The 19,225-nt window shown below is 47.0% G+C and overlaps 1 protein-coding gene across 9 annotated transcripts in view; it reads right to left on the reverse strand.

Annotated features, from left to right (window-relative positions):
• Positions 1–19,225, reverse strand: part of RHPN1 (rhophilin Rho GTPase binding protein 1) — a 58,298-nt gene that overhangs the window by 19,240 nt on the left and 19,833 nt on the right. For all 9 annotated transcript variants that reach the window (XR_005224221.2, XM_037891903.2, XM_043538982.1 and 6 more), the window contains 7 exons: positions 16,734–16,862; positions 11,799–11,874; positions 10,997–11,074; positions 8,290–8,414; positions 7,201–7,367; positions 6,319–6,506; positions 3,214–3,370 (listed from right to left, as the gene is read on the reverse strand). Coding sequence is in view for 8 of the 9 variants with exons in the window: in XM_037891903.2 (XP_037747831.1) it covers positions 3,214–3,370; positions 6,319–6,506; positions 7,201–7,367; positions 8,290–8,414; positions 10,997–11,074; positions 11,799–11,874; positions 16,734–16,862 (920 nt within the window). In the remaining variant the exon portion in view is untranslated. The remainder of the gene's footprint in view (positions 1–3,213; positions 3,371–6,318; positions 6,507–7,200; positions 7,368–8,289; positions 8,415–10,996; positions 11,075–11,798; positions 11,875–16,733; positions 16,863–19,225) is intronic.

Below are 19,225 nucleotides of genomic sequence, written 5' to 3' on the forward strand. Positions count from 1 at the left end.
TAGCCACTCTAGTATGTGCTATGGGTCCTGGACAGACTTGTACTTGGGAGGCTGGCCCATGCCACCACTCCTGTTGCCACAGCTGCACTGCTGTTACTTGAGCTAGATCAAAGCACAATCCTGGTGAGGCTGAAACAAACAAGTCTTGTCACAAGCCCTTCGAGCACCGGATCTAGTCTGTTTGTGTTGGCTTTTTTTTTTTTGTAATTAGTCCTTGGCCAAAGCAGCGGCTAATCTTTTTAGGTCTGGATGAACTTCAGGATTACAGCATAATCTCCTCTCTAGGGAATAGGAGGTGATAACGAGAGATTGGGAGGGCTCCTGAATTGAGAGAGTTCCGGGGCTCAAATGATCTGGAGCAACAGAAGGGCTTAAAAAATATAATAAATATTAATAATAAAATAATAATAATAATAAAGCCAGTGTGTTCCCAGAACACTAACTGGAAGCTCCTGCTGAAGCCTGTTTAATCTGAAGTCAGCCCTATGTCATGCTGGCATTATGGATACTGATTCTTTCTGTGAAAGTACTGTACCAGTCAGGGATTAATCTTGGCATAAAGAGTTTATTGATGGCCTGTTGCGCTGGCTATGGATGTGTTACTCTGAACAACGGAGCTAGATTATACCTAGGGAGGGAACAAACAATTGCTGTGGCATCTGAACTGCAGAGACATGTTGCCTTCCCAAAAGCCAGAATGGGCATGACGTGGCAACGTGGGGACTCTGCTGTTGATTCTTGCTTTCCCCCTCCACCAGCTGTTACTGTTAAGACAGTCAGTGCGAAAGCCACTCACGTTTGAAGAAACGTTTAGAAAAACGCTTGCTTTGCCCCCGCTGCCATATAACGATGCCAGTCATTATACCCTCCTCACCTGCTACTCCTACAGCCTTCTCCAAGCCTTCCCCCCACCCCTTCCCATCATCACCCCCTATTCATGGAGCTTCCTCCCAACTCGGGCCCACTAACCCAGCACCCTCTCCTCATTCCGATTACTAAAGACTCGCTTTCTTCTCAGACACCCGTGTGGAATGAGACAATAAAGAAGAGCTTGAGGAGCAGGAAGAGAGAGAATAGACGACAACTGAACCACAGATACATGCACACACCCCTGAACCCCAACCACATTGCTGCAAACCTCTTCCTTCCTCACCTTACCCCTCCCTATCACTTGTTAGGCAGTACTCCACAAGTGGGATTAGAATGTAAGCTTTTTGGGATAGAAACCAGGCCTGACTATCCTGTAAAGCCCATTGGGTGGGCCCCACAGAGATATGCGGACTATAGGGGGGCGGAGGGGAAGGATCCTAGTCTCAGTTCTCACCAGCTGGTGCTGTGCTGTCTCCTTGGGCCGGCAGGGGCCACTGAGGGCTCGGCTCCTAATCGCCATATTGTCAGCGCCGCCCCCATCTCCTGCTGGGCAGGAAACAGCAGTGGCAGCCTGGGCCAGAGCCAAGTGTGGAACGCACCAGGCCCCAACCCCTTGCTCATCGACATGCTGAGCTGGCTCTCTCTGCTCAGCCAGGTGGCAATTGTCACGCTGGCCGTCGGTGACACACACCACTGGCCAAACCCTGCCAACCTGACCCGAACCAGAGCGTGTCAAGTTATTTGCATACATGACTCAACCCCATATTTGTAGTCGGCTCCTGTTGGTTTGCAAGGGTCTAATCCCCCGTTCAAGTTCTCCCTCTGCTTGATGAGAGGAAGGGATCTGAACAGGGATCTGCCATCTCTCATGTAAGTGCCTGAACCAAGAGAGTCATTCCAACTCTTTGTCATGCCCAATTAATATTTAAATGATCCAGTCATATAATTAAAGTGGAATAATTTCAATAGCAGAGTGAGGGAGACCCACATCAGAATACCCCCTAGGCAACTGGTTTGGAGACTCACCTGCAGGGTAGCAGATCCTTGTTCAAATCCCTTCTTGTCAGGCAGAGGGGAGACTTGAACGGGAGGGAGTCTCCCACATTCTGAGTGAGCACATTAACCATAGGGATAAAGGAGGTTTCCCTCCATCCCACCCCCGCTGTTTTACATGGAGTTAGGCAGCCTCTGATGAGGCTCCACATGTGACCTAGGCGACCAAATGCCGGTCTCGGTTAGTAATTCAATAACCAGGGGAGAACAGGAATTGACCTCAGAGGGGGTGGGGCTTAGAACACACCCCTCTTGTTGGCTGTGGACCCCATTCTAAGGTACCTATTTGATCATTCGTTATATAGGCTTTGTAGATCCCAGCCTTGTTCCTGTCATTTTCTTGGCACCCAGAAGTTAGGTGTTGTGATGCTCAGTGTTGCAGTGTCTAAGCCCCTTTTGTGGAGCTGTGCCACTGTAAAAATATTACTTACATCTTGATTTTTGAAATGTATGTTTTCTGAAATCAGCTGTTTATATTACTGTACTGTCTAGAGGCCCCAAACAAGATTGGTGCTCCACTGTGCAAGGCACTGTGTATATACACATAACAGACAAGCCAGGCAGAAGGTAGCAGAAAAGAAATATTCTCCATTTGACAGATGGGGAATGGCGACAGAGATATTAAGTGACTTGTCTTGAGTCACACAGGGAGTCTGTGTCAGAGCTGAGAATTGAACTGAGGTCTCCCAAGTCCCAGACCAGGGCCTCACTGAACCTTCCTCAAGCTGTCTCCCTGTACTATCCTTACCCCTTCACTCTGAGGGCACAGTGCACCCACAAGCAGTGCTAGGTACAGAATGCTAAGTGGAATACTTCTTATTGCAGCCTTAGAGATATCACACTGATTGGCAAGTGCTGGATCAACACTCCACGAGCCCTCTCCTTGCTGTTTACTCCCATGTCTCTGGTGCAACTCTGAAACAGAGAGCATATTGCATTCCTATTGCACTTTTTAGCCAGTGCTCTCAAAGACCTTTACAAACATTATACAAGAAGTAGGCAGGCAGTGTATCAAGTTTACCTCCGCTGCACACCCTGTCCTCAGTTTCAGATTAAGTGAGGTTTCAGATAGTTCTGTTTATGTTAAGTGTCCCACAATGCATTATGCTTCCTGCACTGTTATTTTTGTGTCCCCCTCATTTTTGCTCATGTCCCACATTTGAACCTTGAGGGGCCAAGTGCTGAGCTGTTGCTTTGATGAATGCTACAAAAAGATGTAAGATAAACAGGCGTTTAAGTGAGAGCACAGCCGCCTTTGGGCTGCTGGTCAGCTGTAGGATTGATACTCACAAGGGCAGTCACAAAGTGCAACGGCAGCATAGTAGTGGGAGAGGGCCTTGAAATGCTCAGATTTGACATGGACCATGGTGGCCCATGAGAAAGGTACATAATCCTTCACGTGAGCCTGGGTCATGGTCTGATGCACCAAGGAGTAGACTTCTTCAACCTGCAACCATCAAAACACAGGTTATTAATGAGAAGGTTCCAATCAGACACCAGTCTAACTGTGAGGCTGTGGATTAAGAACAAAAGAACGGCCACACTAGGTCAGACCAATGGTCCATCTAGCCCAGAATCCTGTCTTCCGACAGAGGCCAATGCCAGATGCTTCAGACGTAATCAACAGACCAGACAATCATCGAGTGATCCATCCCCTCTTATCCACTCCCAGTTTCTGGCAATCAGAGGCTAAATAGTCTTCTGAGGGATGGGGTGGAAGCCGCATCGCTTGGGACAAAGGTTAGAGTGGCCAAAGCAACAGAAAACATTTGGCAGAGAACAATCCTGTACTAGCAGGGAGTGGGTCAGGCAACCTAGCAGGCTTTTTCCAGCTCTAACTTCTGTGGTACAACTATTTGTGTTTGTTACAATACAACGCAGTACAATTAAAATCATAACAGTACGTCAAACTTATATCGCATTTTTATCTCTAGATCTCAAAGACTGTAAAGATCATTATCCTCTCTTTATGCTTCGGACAACTAAGTCACAGAGATGTTAAGTGATCTGACCAAGGCCACACACAATAAACCCCAGGTCTCCTAAATCCCAGAACTAAGGGAGTTTAGTCCCTGACTTGTTCCACCCAGTGCATTCACAGCAGCTGAAGGAACAGCATTAATAATCCCAAGCTAAGATATCATCCTGGCTTCACCCCGGAGCGTCATCTTAGTAGAGCTGTAAGACTCTGCAGAAATTAGGGAGCGCTCTATGGAGTCATAGCTGGAGAGCGAGCATCTTTTAAACACCCAATATATTCTTGGTCTATATTTAGCACCTGGATGGGAGTTTAACACACATGTGGATAGCATTACTAACTGCTATGGTGCAAAGTGGAATGATTTAGGAGCTTAACCACTGTTCATGAAGAGAATTAGCAAATTATCCTTAAGTAAGATTAGAAAATGAAGTTATGTCATCACAGAAACATAGGAATGGAAGGGACCTCAATAGATCATCAAGTCCAGCCCCCCTGAACTGAGGCAGGACCAAGTAAACCTAGACAATCCCGGACAGGTGTGTGTCCAACCTGTTCTTGAAACCCTCCAATGATGGGGATTCCACAACCTCCCTTGGAAACCTATTCCAAAATTTAGCTACCCTTATAGTTAAAATCTTTTCCCCAATATCTAACCTGAATCTCCTTTGCTGCAGATTAAGCCCATTACTTCTTGTCCTACCTTCATGGCCACAGAGAAAAATTGATTACTGTCCTCTTTATAACAGTCTTTAACATACCTGAAGATTTATCAGTTCTCCCCTCCCCCACTTCTCTCAAGACTAAACATGCCCCTCCCCCCCTTTTTTCCTACTATACACACACACACTAAACCTTTTATCATTTTTGTTGCTCTTCTCTGGACTCTTTCCAATTTGTCCACATCTTTCCTCGAGCATGATGCCAAAAATTGGACATAGTACTTCAGCTGAGGCCTCACCAATGCCATGTCTTACATGACATTCCTGTTAAATACACCCCAGAATGATATTAGCCTTTTTCACAACTGCACCACATTACTGACTCATTCAATTGGTGATCCACTATAACCCCCAGTTCCTTTCAGCAGTAGTACCACCTAGCCAGTTATTCTCCCATTTTGTATTTGATTTTTTCCTTCTCAACTGTAGTACTTTGCACTTGTTTTAACTGACTTTCACCTTGTTGCTTTCAGACCAATTCTCCAATTTGTCAAGGTGACTTTGCGTTCTAATCCTGTCCTCCAAAATGTTTGCAACCCCTCCCAACTTGGTGACATCCACAAATTTTATAACCACCCTCTCCACTCTGTTACCCAGGTCATTAATGAAATATTGACAAGTACTGGATCCAGGATCAGACCCACTAGATATGCCTCCCCGCCAGATGGCCAGCAAGCCATTGGTGACTGCTCTGAGTATAGTTTTTCAACCAGTTGTACACCTGCCGTATTGTAATTTCATCTAAACCACATTTCCCTAGTTTGGTTATGAGAATATCATGTGCGACTGTTAAAATCTTACTAACTTCACGATATATCATGTCTACTGCTTCCCCTCCCCATTCGCTAGCCCAGTAGCCCCTCCAAAGGAAGACATTCATGCCAAGCCAGTATAATCCATTCCTTATAACCTTATTATCCTCTAGGTGCTGACAAACTGATTGTTTAATAATTTGTTCCAGTATTTTTCTAGGCATCAAAGTTTGGCTGACTGGTCTATAATTAATTCCCTGGGTTCTTTTCGTTCCCATTTTTAAAGACCGGTACTACGTTTGCCCTTCTCCAGGCCTCTGGGACCCCACTCATCCCCCCACGCGTTCTCTTAAGAGCACAAGAACAGCCATACTGGGTTCATCTAGCCCACTGCCAGACACTTCAGAGGGAGTGAAGAGAACAGGTAACTGAGTGATCCATCTCCTGTCACTCAGTTCCAATCACAAGATTGTTTCAGCTAAGGACTCATGTGTGACTTAGCCCCAATTCTTGCAGAGGATTCTTTATTTTTTGGAAATATGGATTAAGATTTAGCAATATTTACAACTGCTCAGCTCACTATTCAGGCGTGGAGTACCCAGGAAACCGATGCCTGCCCCTCCCGACAGCGGTGACTAATGGTTGCATTTCACCCAGTGGGACAACGAGTGTGCACAGCCTGCAGTGCCTCCCTTGCTCATTGCAGCAATGACAGCTCCATGTAGTCCCATCCCATCCCACTGCTTCCCCACAGGGAATGCCTCATCCCTAACTCCAAGCCAGCTGTGCTTCCTCCTAGATCTCCCTTGCTCAAGGGTTCTGCTTGTCCCTCCCTGCTGGTTTTCTTCTCTTCCCGCCACACCCCAGACAGCTCTGCTAAGTAAAGCCAAGAGATATGGGCAGCTTTGCTGGGTTCAAACAGAAGCTGTGCAGCGATGTGTACCCTGGCTGCTTCTTGTGCAATCTGCAGCTGAGTGAAGAAGTCATTCTGGGCGCTGGTCAGGGTGACCTTCTCAAAGACACACTCCTGCACCTGGGCAATCATCAGTCGCACAAGCATGTTCAGCGAGGCAGTGCTCATGTCCAGGCTGGGGGCGTTGGAGAAGTTCTCCTTCAGGTAGTTAAAGGCACCTGCATGAATAGAAGCAGCTGGAGAGAGACATTGCGAAAGGCCCTTCTGCTTACAACTCTAAAATCAAGTGGAGGACTGGCAAATGTAGGTAGGAGTGAGCATCATCTCCACCACTCAGTGGGATTAGCAGAGCAGTAGATGATGGCCACTGATATGCCTGGCACTTCACATTGTTAGGACTCATTCTCAGTGCTCTCCAAACTCTGCCTGCCTCGCCTCGGTACATTGCTCCTGCCTGCCTCGACTGTGTGTGCTCTAGAGACTCCATCAGTGCTTAAGCGTCTCTGCATCATGGGTGACAGCTGATTAGGATGTGCTGGTGAAGCCAAGGTCTGATTCTGGTAAATGAGTGCCGCTGTCCAAAGGGCTTAGACTAGAGGCAATACCAGTCACACATGCCTCAGAACGACGCACTTTCCATACTGGTCATGAGGTTTTCTCACAGGGTCAGGATTGAGAGACGCATTAGCAAAGCTTGGGATTTGGTGGGTTATTACTCTGGTTCTATAGCAGAGCAGGGGGCTACAGGTCAGGATTAGGGGGCATCGGCCAGGCTCAGTGCACCTACGAAGCATACGCTCAACTCCAAAGTCTCTCACTCGAAATGAGCAACAAGTTCTCCTGCCATTTTTTCCTGAAAACAAAAACAAAAACAAAAAAAATCACCAAGAAAGCTCCGAACAGCTGACTTACCGGCTGCCTTTTGAAAAGCATCTATAGCCCGGTCGACCCCTTGCAGGGTCGTGCGATCCTGCCTTGCCCCAATCTGGGTGTGCAGAGCTCCAATGTTGAAGAGCACGCTTCCCTTCTCAAAAGCCAGAGCGCGCTGATGGGAAGGGACTCCAGTTAGTGAGTCATACCTAGAGACAGAGGGGAGAAGACAAATGTGTAGCTTAAAATGCAGATTTTCCAGTATGCACTGGATACCACTGGAGCATGATTTATAAGCCTACCAAAAGTGGAACAGCCTTTTCAGCAGCTTGAAAAACCACCCACTGTCAATGCCTATATTGGTAGAAGGGCTAGCCACAGAGATGAGGCCTGAAATTTCATAGATTCCAAGGCCAGAAGGGACCACTGTGATCATCTAGCCTGACCTCCTCTGTAACGCAGGCCAGAGAACTGCCCCAAAATAATTCCTAGAGCAGATCTTTTAGAAAGGCATCCAATCTTGATTTGAAAATTGTCAGCAGTGGACAATCCACCACAAAGGGAACAATGCCATTGCAGAGTGTTCCACAAGGCAGTCTATGCCTTGGTGCCTGCCAGACCCGAAAACATCCAAACAAGATTTGGCATGAACAAGGAGGCCTCTGGGGCACTGATGTTTAAAAAACACAAGCCTCTCTCCATTTATTATGCTCTGGATTCCTTTGCTGCTCACTGTGTGCTCATGTTTTGCTCAACTTGAAACAGAAACTATGAATGCTGTGATCACACTTTGCATTGACTGTACATACATCACATGCTGGAAAGGATTTCAAAGCACTTACAGACAGCAATGAGGTTACAATGCCTTTAAAGATACATGAGCATTAAAATCCCCATTTTGTAGACTTCACTGAGTTTAAGTTATTTGCCTAAGGTCACATGGAATGTAGTGCTGGAACCCAACTTCTTGTGATGAGGACAGAGAGAAAAGGCCAGATTTTTGAAATACTTCAGAGGAACAAGCTCTAGAGAAGGCCTGGGCATCTGGATCTATTTAACCTCAACCCCAAAATCAGCAATATTAAGACTACACACACAATTAAAGGTCAGAACAAAAAAACCCTCACTAACCAGTGAAAGAAGACGCCCAAGTTTTTATTGGGAGGGAAGAATCTGTTATCAAGAAAGTAAAGCTGGTTGTAATATTCCATCAGAAGTTCTAGCCCCGCCTCATTCCGGCTGGGAGTCCGCATGGCCTGTGGAAGAGGAGGGAAAGGAGTAAACACATGCAGCTGTGGCTTTTAGACATCAAGAGGGGTGAAACAGTGGCAAGCGCACCAACAATTAACGTGAAACACTCCCTGCTGATCAGAGAGAGCATAAGCTTATGCGTCACTCATTGCCACTTCAGCACTATTCTGAGGGCACAGAAGTGGGATTTAAGAGGTGCAGAGGCCTTGCTTTTGGCATAGGGGGATGAATTTCATCCTATATGAACATATCTGAGATTCTTTTCCCATGATAGAAAATAACAGTACACCTATACAGTGAATGAGGTAAGGATCCCGGAGGAAAAAAAATAGAATATGATCATAATTCAAGTCTGTGCTCTGTGCATTTTGATAAAAGAGGGCTGAAGTAAGATTTACTGGCAAAGCATCTCCTAACTTTTGAGTGCTTGACTTTGAAACCTTAATCTCCTTTTAATATAAATGTTTGGATCTAACCATATAGGTCTATAGTTGGCACCACTTCACCCATATGACACCTAACATGAGAGGAAAGGCAAGTGCGATAATGTCCAGCTCTGAGCTGGATTATTAAGATTGACCTCAGCAAACTGAAAGCTAAGGGTGTTTTTACTGCAGCCTTGCTGAGGCAACTACATTAATCTACCAAAGCTTGGGAAAAACAGGAGATCTGGTCAAATGCAGGTGTGGGAAGCCGCTCAAAGGTAATTTAACGTGACAGGTTTTAATAGATATGGGGTGGAACCGTAGAGTTCCATTATTAATTAACAGATAAAAAATTAGTCTTTTTCCATTCTAGCACTAGGCTTTTCTGCTGTAAGTTGTCTGAGGTTCAGATGGAAGGGTGATATTTTAGATCAGGGGTTGGCAACCTTTCAGAAGTGGTGTGCCGAGCCTTCATTTATTCACTTTAATTTAAGGTTTCGCGTGACAGTCATACATTTTAACGTTTTTTAGAAGCTCTCTCTCTATAGGTCTATACATTATGTAACTAAACTATTGTCGTACATAAAGTAAACAAGGTTTTCAAAATGTTTAAGAAGCTTCATTTAAAATTAAATTAAAATGCTGATCATATGCCGCCGGCCCGCTCAGCCCGCTGCCAGCCTGGGGTTCCGTTCACCTCGGCCGGCAGCAGGCTGAGCGGGGCCTGCGGCCAGGACCCCGGCTGGCAAGGGGCCGGCAGCCAGAAGCCCAGACCAGCAGCAGGCTGAGCGGGGCTGGCGGCCGGGACCCCAGACCAGCAGTGGGCTGAGCAGCTCAGCCCGCTGCCGGTCTGGGGTTCCATCCGCTGGCTCCTGCCAGCCAGGGTCCCGGCTGCTGGTCCCACTCAGCCCGCTGCCGGTCTGGGATCCCGGCCCTGCCCACACAGAGTGGGTACCTACCTTCTCCCTGGTTCTAGCCCATTCTCTTCCTCTCTCTCTGCACTGAGCTGAAGGTGGGAGTGCACTGAGCACAGGGCTGGGGGTGAAGGAGCAGGCTGGGGGTTGGGGTGTAGGGTCTGGCCAGGAGCTAGAATGAGGGAAGGGGCTCAGGGTTGGGGTTTGGGTGTGGAGTGCTTACCTGGGCAGCTCCCATTTGGTGCGAGGGGTGCAGGAGCTCCCATTTGGTGCGAGGGGTGGGGGTGCAAGAGTCAGGACATGAGGTGCAAGGGGGCTGGGTATGTGTGGGGGTGCAGGAGTCAGGGCATCGGGTGTGGGGGGGCTGGGTATGTGGGGGGGGTACTGGAGTCAGGGCTGGGGTTGTGGGGGGGTGCAGGGATCAGGGCAGAGGGCTGGGCTGGGGTCGTGGGGGTGCTCCGAGCCCCCTGCCCAGAGTGGCTCACGGCAGGGGGCATGCTCTGATTCCACCCCCTTCCCCACCTCTTCTCCGCCTCCTCCCCGGAGCAGCAAGCGCTCTGCAGTTCCGCTTCTCCCCCTCCCCTGCAGGGGCCGTCAGCTGATTGGCGGCAGGGAGGGAGAGGAGGAGGGGCAGGAACCCAGTGTGCTGGGGGAAGAGGCGGGGGAAGGAGGAACTTGCCTGCCCTGCAGCAGCAGCCAGCAGGACCAAGCTTCTTCACCCTGCCCCCGCGCCGGGGGGTCGGGGGGGGCGCAGGCAGGATTTTTAATGGCTCGCTGCTGCCTGCCGGGGTCCCGGCCTGGGTTCGACAGCGGGCTGAGCAGGGCCAGCGGCTGGGACCCGGCAGGCAGCAGCGTGCCATTAAAAATCGGCTCGCTTGCCGTCTTTAGCACGCGTGCCATAGGTTGCCGACCCGTTTTAGATAAATAATTTCGATGGTTGAACCATGGTCCAATTTTAATCTTTGCTCACTATGGCCCCAGTCCTAAAGCTTGACTCACAAGGGCAGACACTTGCACCAACACAGTATTTTGTAACCTACAAACTGAAGCTGCAACGTTTTCAACATGTGCTCCACGGAATTCCATACCCCAACGACATAAAGCACACACAACGCTACAGAACAGTTCTTGAAGATAAGTGTAAAGTTCACCCATAGAAGAATTAATGATTTGCAAAGAAGCCCCATTTTCCTCCTGAATCAGCCAAAACAGGATGGATTTTCCTTTTTAAACATGAGGAGCACAAACCTGCCGCAGCTCCATGAGCTCTTTGATTTCCTTTTCAAATGAGATGCCATCTTCCCCATAATGTTCACAGATGAGATCCTGGAAAGGGGAGGGTAAGGGGAGAGACAGGGAAAAAATATAAGCTTTTGGTTTAGTTTGTTGGGTGACTGATTTCTGTGGCTACTGAACAAGCAGCTCACCATCTCTCTTAGCAAAGGAGTAGATGCCTTTTGTAAACACATGGCAAACAATGCCAGGAGACAGCTCTGCAGTTCTACCACACCCCCTAACCCTGCAAAGCTTCAAACAAAACCATGTTTATGCACAGGGGCTCCTGGAGAACTGGTTGGGCTCCCATCCGCAACAGATTTCAGGACAGTTTGTTGGTAGTTTTTCCGCTGCTTTCATCCCCTCTGTAAGTAAAAGCCCAGGGGATGTGATCTGGCCTATTATTTGCGAGGCTTTATAAACTGGTGTTACTGCAACACATAGGCCTTTTGGCAACGGGTCCCCTGTTCTTTGCAAACAACTCATCTCAGACCTGACAAACTCACTATATCAAATACATTACTTATAGGGTATTTGTCCATAAAGGATAACATGTAAGGTCTCTGTTGAAAACTTGCAACTTACTGATGTTCATAATCATGGCATGATGTGTGTACATTCAATATTTAAGGAATAATGTAACTATACTGAAGTTTATGCCTTTATGTTCTTAAGGTTAAAAGGAGTCAGCAGGATGACAGCTGACTCATACAGGTGGGAAGTGCCACCCCACCCTAGTCAGCATGTCAACTCAAATAACCTTAAGCAGGCTTACCTTTAATGGGGCCATTAAATCCATTTCCTTAGTCTCCTTTAGCCCTAAAGGAATCATAGGGACGCTGATAGATTCACTAAAACAAAATATGACAGACAAGCAAAGTTTATATTTCCAGTTACTATTATCTTATGTGTGTAAAGGATCCTCATGCTTCAGGCCATAAGTAATCACCAGCTGGGGTCAGGAAGAAATGTTACCTCTGATTAGAAGGGCAAAAGGTGCAGTATGTGGGTTTTCACTACTGGCCGGTGTCTGAGACTAGTCGGGTCATTAATATGATCCGTTGGGGCATTTCTTATATTCTTCTCTGGCCTACTTCAATGGCAGCTCAAATGCTATGGGCCCGAGTGCCTCAGGTTAATGGTCACTTCACCATGGTGCTGATTATGATTCCATTAAAGTTGAAGACAAAACTCCCACCTGACTTAAAAAGGACCAGGCTGTGAGGGAGCACACAGAAGCCAGACACGAACGTTCTCAGCTGTGAAGGTAGTTTTGAAAGAACTCACAGCAGGAACAGCATTTTAGTTTATGAGGGCTTTGGGCTCACCCATAGGTCCTGTCATGATTTTCAGTGAATGGGTAAGGATCTAGTGCTTTTAGGTTGCACTTTTAAATTTTAAAAAAGCAGCCAAAAGATCAGAAACTGAATTGGCTGCAATGGTCTAAGGTGTTTTAATGAACAGCTCTTGGGAGACAGGCAAAGATCAGGGATCCAGCAACTCCTGGGTTCCAATCCCAGTTTTGACACTATAAAGTGACTTGCCAAAGGGGGTGGAAGTTAGGATGGCTTAGGTTCCTGCCACCTATAAAATGGGGATATAACATTGGCCTACATCACAGGATCAGTTAATGTCTGTAAAGCACTCTGAAGATGGAAAGCGTTCATTAATGTGTATCTTGTAAATGGTTTACAACACCAACATTTAAAAAGAGGATTCCTGCCAAGTAGTTTAGGGCCAGCATTTCAATGGTTACAAGATAACTATCAAGCCAGGGCTGCCTTTTAAAATTTGAAAAATCTGAATTTTAATTCCGTATCTTTATAGCAGCAGCAGGTCACTGTGTCAGCAGCACATGACAGCACCTTCGCCACACTGCAGTTTGGCAAAGAGACCACCCCAATCTAGGTTCAGATCAGTTTGCACAAAGCTTAAGTCTCTTCCTATAGTGGGCAGGATCTGAACACTAAAACCAAGAACTCCAATGCTGGGAAAGTTCAGATTGTGACCTGGATACCAAATCTCCATATTTGGAAGCATTTGCATCCAGAGACTTGGTTTTGCCTATTAGAGATACAGGGCCCAATTCTGCACTCAGTGCTGTAATTCCACTGACTTGTAGAGTAACTCCTAGTAACCAGGTGAGAGAGCAGAATCAGGCCCTCAAAGTACAGCCCTCGATTAGCAAGGTTTGGTTTGGGACCCTCTCCCCCATCTCTAGAGAGAGTATTAACCAAATACAAGTGTCCCTTCGAAGTCCACAGTTATATCTGCAAATAAGATTCCCGTACAGATGAGAAAGCACAGCAAAGTGAGCTCCGAGCAATTATAATCCCACTTCTAGCTGCTTCAGTGATGGACCCTTTGCGGTGTAAATCAGTAGATTGAAATTTTTCCATCAGACCTCCTCTTTTGCACATTACCCTATCAAACTACAACTTGCCTAATGGACCTACAGTTGTTTATTTAAAGTTAGGAACTTATCTAATCCTCTTTACAGGGACATGCTAGCGCAAACACACAGAGCCTCCCAAAGGACTGGTTCAAAGAGGCAGGAAAGGCTAGTGGAGTGAGATCTGGAGGGGGTCACACAGGGTCAGGACTATTACAATCCGTGTTTACACAATAACAGGTTATTTAACCCAGGTCTGTCATTAACACCAAGAGCTTATCAGCAGTTTCTGAAATATCACATGGTCATGAAAAATGGGGGGGGGAGGAGAGGGAAAGAAAAACAAACATGCACAACTAGGTCTGTTCATACTTACTCAGTCACTGAATAAACAGCCTCCTGAGAGCTATAATGAGTGTGGAAAAGGGGTTATCACTTTTTCCTCTAATGAGATTTCAGTTTGATCCAAATGCCACAAAATAAACTAAGAGGGTTTTGTTTGGTGTTTTTTAAAACTACAGAAAACAGGGCCTTTGAGGTCAGTTATGAAGACTAAGTGGCTATGTCTACACTGGCAACTGAACGACAAAACTTTTGTCTTTCAAGGGTGTTTAAAAAAAACAACAACCCCAAAGACAAAAAAGTTTTGCCAACAAGCAGCGCCAGTGTGAACAATGCTTTGCCGGCAGGAGCACTCTCCTGCCGACAAAGCTAACGCCGCTTGTTGGGGGTAGAAGTTTTTTTGTTGGCAGGAGAGCCGACAAACAGTGGCTACGCTGCGCGCCTTTTATCAGCACGGCTGTAGCGACACAGCCGTGTCACTAAAAGCTGTGTAGTGTAGATATAGCCTAAGGGTATGTCTTCACTACGCAGCAGCACTTTACCGTGGCTGGGTAGTCGCGGCACCAGCGCTGGGAGAGAGCTCTCCCTGCGTTGTAAAAAACCCACCTCCACAAGGGGAGTGGCTCCCAGCACTGGTGCACTGTCTATATCACCCCTTTACAGTGCTGAAACTTGTAGCACTTGGGGGGGGGGGGGGGGGGGTTCACACCCCTGAGCGAGAAAGTTTCAGCGCTGTAAAGTGGTAGTGTAGATAAGGCCTAAAAGTACTTGCCAGGAAGTCATGCTAGCACAGGAGCAGAACGACAGTACCCTGCCTGCCTGGGGTGGTTAGGAATCACCTGTATCATTTACTAATTTGGATGACTGAGTCAAGGGATAGATTCTGCAACCCTTATTCACCTCAAGCAGCTTTTATGCAAGTAGCCTCAATTCAGCTGCCCTGAATCAGGTGAGTAATCACCTGACCAAGCACTGAAGGGGGAAAAGGCTGCAACATCTGGCCCTTTGATATTAGTGGTTGCATACCACTGGGGAAGAGGAAAAAACTCCACAGTCTGATATAGTTAGCTGCATTCAGAGGCCACCACGTGGCCCCTGATGGGAGATGAGGATGCTCAGCACATTGCAGGCGTGAGCTCACGGTGCTTCCCTACATTATTAAATCTAGCTAGTGTGTGCCCAGCATACAGGCAGGCCACCAAGTCAGACGCTGGGGGAGAGGTTCTGTTTTACTTTCACTATCTCTATAATGAGCTGCAAACTGAGAGCAGCTCATACTTGACCACGGCTTTCAGGCAACCCTCTTGGAGCATAAAACCTCCCCTCTGCTAACTTCACCCTATTCGAAACACAAGTATTAGGAAGGACCAAGGGGCATCAAGACAGCTACACAGGCAGCACCCGCTGAACTGCTGTATAGCGAACCAGGGTGTGCGCATACGTGAGGGGGGTGCATTTCAAGCTCGGAGACTACTGCAGCGTCCCTGATATTTAGGCCTCAGGCAGTGCTTCCCTTCTCACCCAGATAAACAGCTCCACTGAGAAGTCCCAGCATGTCAGCTTGCTGCTGGCTAGGGTGCTAGGACTACCTCTACTGTGAGTCAAGCAGATGAGGTTGCTGGGTAAGCATTTCACAGCAACCAGGTGCTGCAATTAATAAAAGATCTGGCCTCTTAAACAAAATCAAATGGGGAAATAAACGCATGTGAATAATCCAGTTCACGAGAAGCAAAGCAGCAAGAAAAGGAGGCTAAGCACGTAGGCAGGAATGTTTTTAATTACTTTCATTAAACACTCAAGCTTCATTTGCAGTGCAAATCATGTGCTGTGGGGGATTTTGCTTACATACCCCGCAGTTTAAGGAGAGATTATTTTTGATACTTTTAAGACCTGCATTCCTCCTCCTGTAACAGCCTTCCATACCTGTAAAGCACCATCCATCTCAAAGCACTTTACAAACATTACCTGATAAAGCTTCAGTGTTATCTCCATTTTACAGATGGAAAAACCAAGGCAGGGAGAGAATATAAAGGACACCCTCAAGGCTACAGAGCAAGCATTGAAAGGGCTGATCCAGACCCCAGATCTCCCAACTCTCAGTCCTGTGGTACCCACTGGTGGGAACACGGAAGCGAGACAACACTGACACCCCAAACATGCAAACAGCAGGAACTGTATTAATAAGGCCAGTGTAATCTCCCCAAATCTCAGCTTCCTTGCCTGCTGTATTCCAAGTAGCTGCAGGGGTATAGTTTGTGTGGAGAGCGTGTAGGGACCGTTGCTTGTATGGGCAGCTGCATATACAATATCTATTCACAGACCATATCCACTTCACCTGTAGCCACGCACCCACAATGTCTACTGTGAAGGAGGTATGGGGTAAGAAGGCCTTTCCACAACTTTCCTGAGGAATGGGCCCCAGCTTCGACTGTGCAAACGTACTGAGGCTTACTGCAGCATATTGCTAGCTAGGTATTTATATTATGCCCATCACCGTGGTGTCTTGGCACCTACTTGCCCAGCACACCTGATTTTCAAGGGCTTTGACCAGTGTTCCTTCTAATTTTTTAGATCATTGTGCAGAATGAATTTTGTTACGTGTGGTGGGGGTGGAGCCAAGGGGTTCGGAGTGTGGGAGGGGGCTCAGGGCTAGGGCAGAGGGTTGGGGTGCAGGGGGTGAGGGCTCTGGCTGGGGATGCAGGGTTTGGGGTGCAGGCTGCACCAGGGCTGTGGCAGTGAGAGAGGACTCCCACCAGCCCTCTCCCCGCTGCAGCAGCCCCGGGCTCGGAGGAGAAGCACCTCTCCCTGCCGCAGCTCTGCACACTCCAACTTGTTCCCCGCCCACCCTCTACCTCTCTCTTCTCCAGGCCCCTTAGAGGGAACTTAGGCTTTGACCACTTTCTCCATTTTCCTGGGCCCTGCAACTCTAGCAACTTTCTTGCTCAACTTGGTGACCCACCTCCCCATACACCTTACCTGTCATTCTGGTATACGTCCACAGAGCTGTTCAGTTCTTCTAGTTCTTCCTTCAGTAACTGCAGATTGGAATTAACATAGCTAAGCTCCAAGGCTACTGTTTCTTTTACTTTGTGATTACTTGTGGCCCTGAAAATAAAAAGGAGACAGAGCACAGGAGGAATTGTCTTAGGAAGTGGTCCACAAGATAAAATCCACTGATCTACCACATTCAAACCACAAGCCTTCAGCTCCCAATAGAACAACATGCGCCACCTTATGCCTATAGGCCATTTCAGAGTCTCACAAGGTGCCTTCCAAACTAATGAGTTAAGCTTCCGAATACTCCAGCAAGCTAGGGAAATGTTATTCCTATTTTAGAGCGAGAAACGGAGACCCAGATCTTTGAAATGAGCTAGATGCCCAGATCTCTCTCTCTGGGTCAGTGACAGAGCTGGGAGAGAACCCAGGAAGCATGCTTGCTCTTGGACTCCTGTTCTAACCACTACATAATCTTTGGTATTTCCACTGAGCTTCACAAAATGCATTTTAGAACAAAAGCTTTCCAGAGTCTGAAGGCTTTCCACCTACGATCAATGATGATGGAAAGATAGGCGTTAACAGGCAGAGACGGAGAGGTTAAAAGAGAAAAGAGCAACTCTTTTGAGAGAGGGCGGGGGGTCAGGAGAAAGAAAAGGCTCTGTGACACGCAGCTGGGCCTGCAGTGGGACATGGCATCCTGACTCCCTTCAGCTTCTCTTAGGAGATATTTATTTCTAGCCGTGTCCCACGCCTAGCAACTAGGACAGTGCCCAGCAGTCTCAGTGGCGTGTTCTGCTAAGGACAGCAGCAAAGCAGCTTTCAGACTGCCTCCAAGTGAGGCTGCACACAATCTCAAATTGGAGTCTTTAGTTTAAAAAGTCAGACAAACATAGCCAAGGATTGGTATTTAACTCTGTGGGAGCCTCACAGAGTTCCACAGTGTGGTCTAGGGCAGTGATTCTCAACCTTTCCAGACTACTGTACCCCTTTCAGGAATCTGACTTGTCTTGCATACCCCAAGTTCCACCTCACTTAAACTACTTACTTACAAAATCAGACACAGAAATACAAAAAGCGTCAGAGCCCACTGTTACTGAACAATTGCTTACTTTATCATATAATTATAAAATAAAATCAATTGGGATATAAATATTGTACTTCCATTTCTGTGTAATACTTGAGCCTGTTTTTCACTTGTGAGCCTTGTCATTCGGCAGCCGGGGAGCTGCAGCTGCTGGCTGGGCACCCAGCTCTGAAGGCAACGCTGCTGCCACCCCCACAAGCAGCGCAGAAGTATGGTATGGTATTGCCACTCTTATTTTTGCACTGTTGCTGGTGGAGGCACTGCTTTCAGAGCTGGGCGGCCGGAGAGCAGCAGCTGCTAGATGGGGCATTCATGTTGTTTGCAGTGCGGGAGGATTATTTTTTTTAAATCCTGCTCTGGTCCCACCCTGCAATACTCATGCCCACTCAGTCCTGCATCCTTTGTTGAATTGTTATCTTGCTCCTGCTATTATGGCAGCAGGTCCTGCAGGACCCCAGTCCTACTGCAGGGCTCTAGAGCCTGTTACAAAACTAGGCAAACATCCAGATGAGCTGATGTACCTCCGGAAAGACCTCTGCGTACGCCTGGGGTACACATACTCCTGGTTGAAAACCACTGGTCTAGGGCCACACAGTACATGGGATAGGGACAAGTTCAACTTTTTTAAAAAAAAGAAAGAAAGAAAGAAAATGAAGTTTCCTGACATTTTAAGATGATGCTTTTTTCTGCCATATAACATCAAGTTTGAACATATGACAGAATGCAAACTGGAGGGGGATAGAGGCAGGGAACATGCTGGGCTCTTACAGATAAGTATGAAGGCATACTCTTATTATCATTAATTATTCCTAACACACTAATGCCCAGAGTCCTCAAGCAAGATTGGGCCCCATTGAGCTGGGTGCTGTATGAAAGAAAAACAAAAACAAAAAAACACCACACTCCCTGCCCTAAAGAGCTTACAATCCAAATAGACAAGAGAGGATGGGAAGGGAAAGAGAGGCTCTGGAAGGTGAAGTGAGTAGCCCAAGGTCACAGCAAGTCAGTTGTGGAGCCAGAAACAGAACCCAGTTCTCTAAGTTCTAATCCAGTGACCTTCCTATTAGAAAACATTGTCATCTTGTCCCTATATGCATAATCACATACAAAAATTACTATGAGAACATTGCAAAGTCAAGCCCTCATGAGTTAGAAAACATCAGAATTAAGCTTGCCTGTGCCTCCTTATTTCATCCCTTTGTGTGCATGCACCACGATTAACCTTGGCAGAAATCAATTTGTTTTTTTTATAATTTTAACAGATGTGTTTATTTTTAAGCATTTTTTTCTATTTATCAATTTAAATTTTCTTAGCTGTGAAAAATTATGGGGGAGCAGATAATGACAAGTGATGTTGAGATTCAAATCTTAAAACACAAACATGTTG

The sequence above is a fragment of the Chelonia mydas genome, chromosome 2, assembly GCF_015237465.2.
Source record: "Chelonia mydas isolate rCheMyd1 chromosome 2, rCheMyd1.pri.v2, whole genome shotgun sequence".
NCBI classification, from domain to species: Eukaryota; Metazoa; Chordata; order Testudines; family Cheloniidae; genus Chelonia; species Chelonia mydas.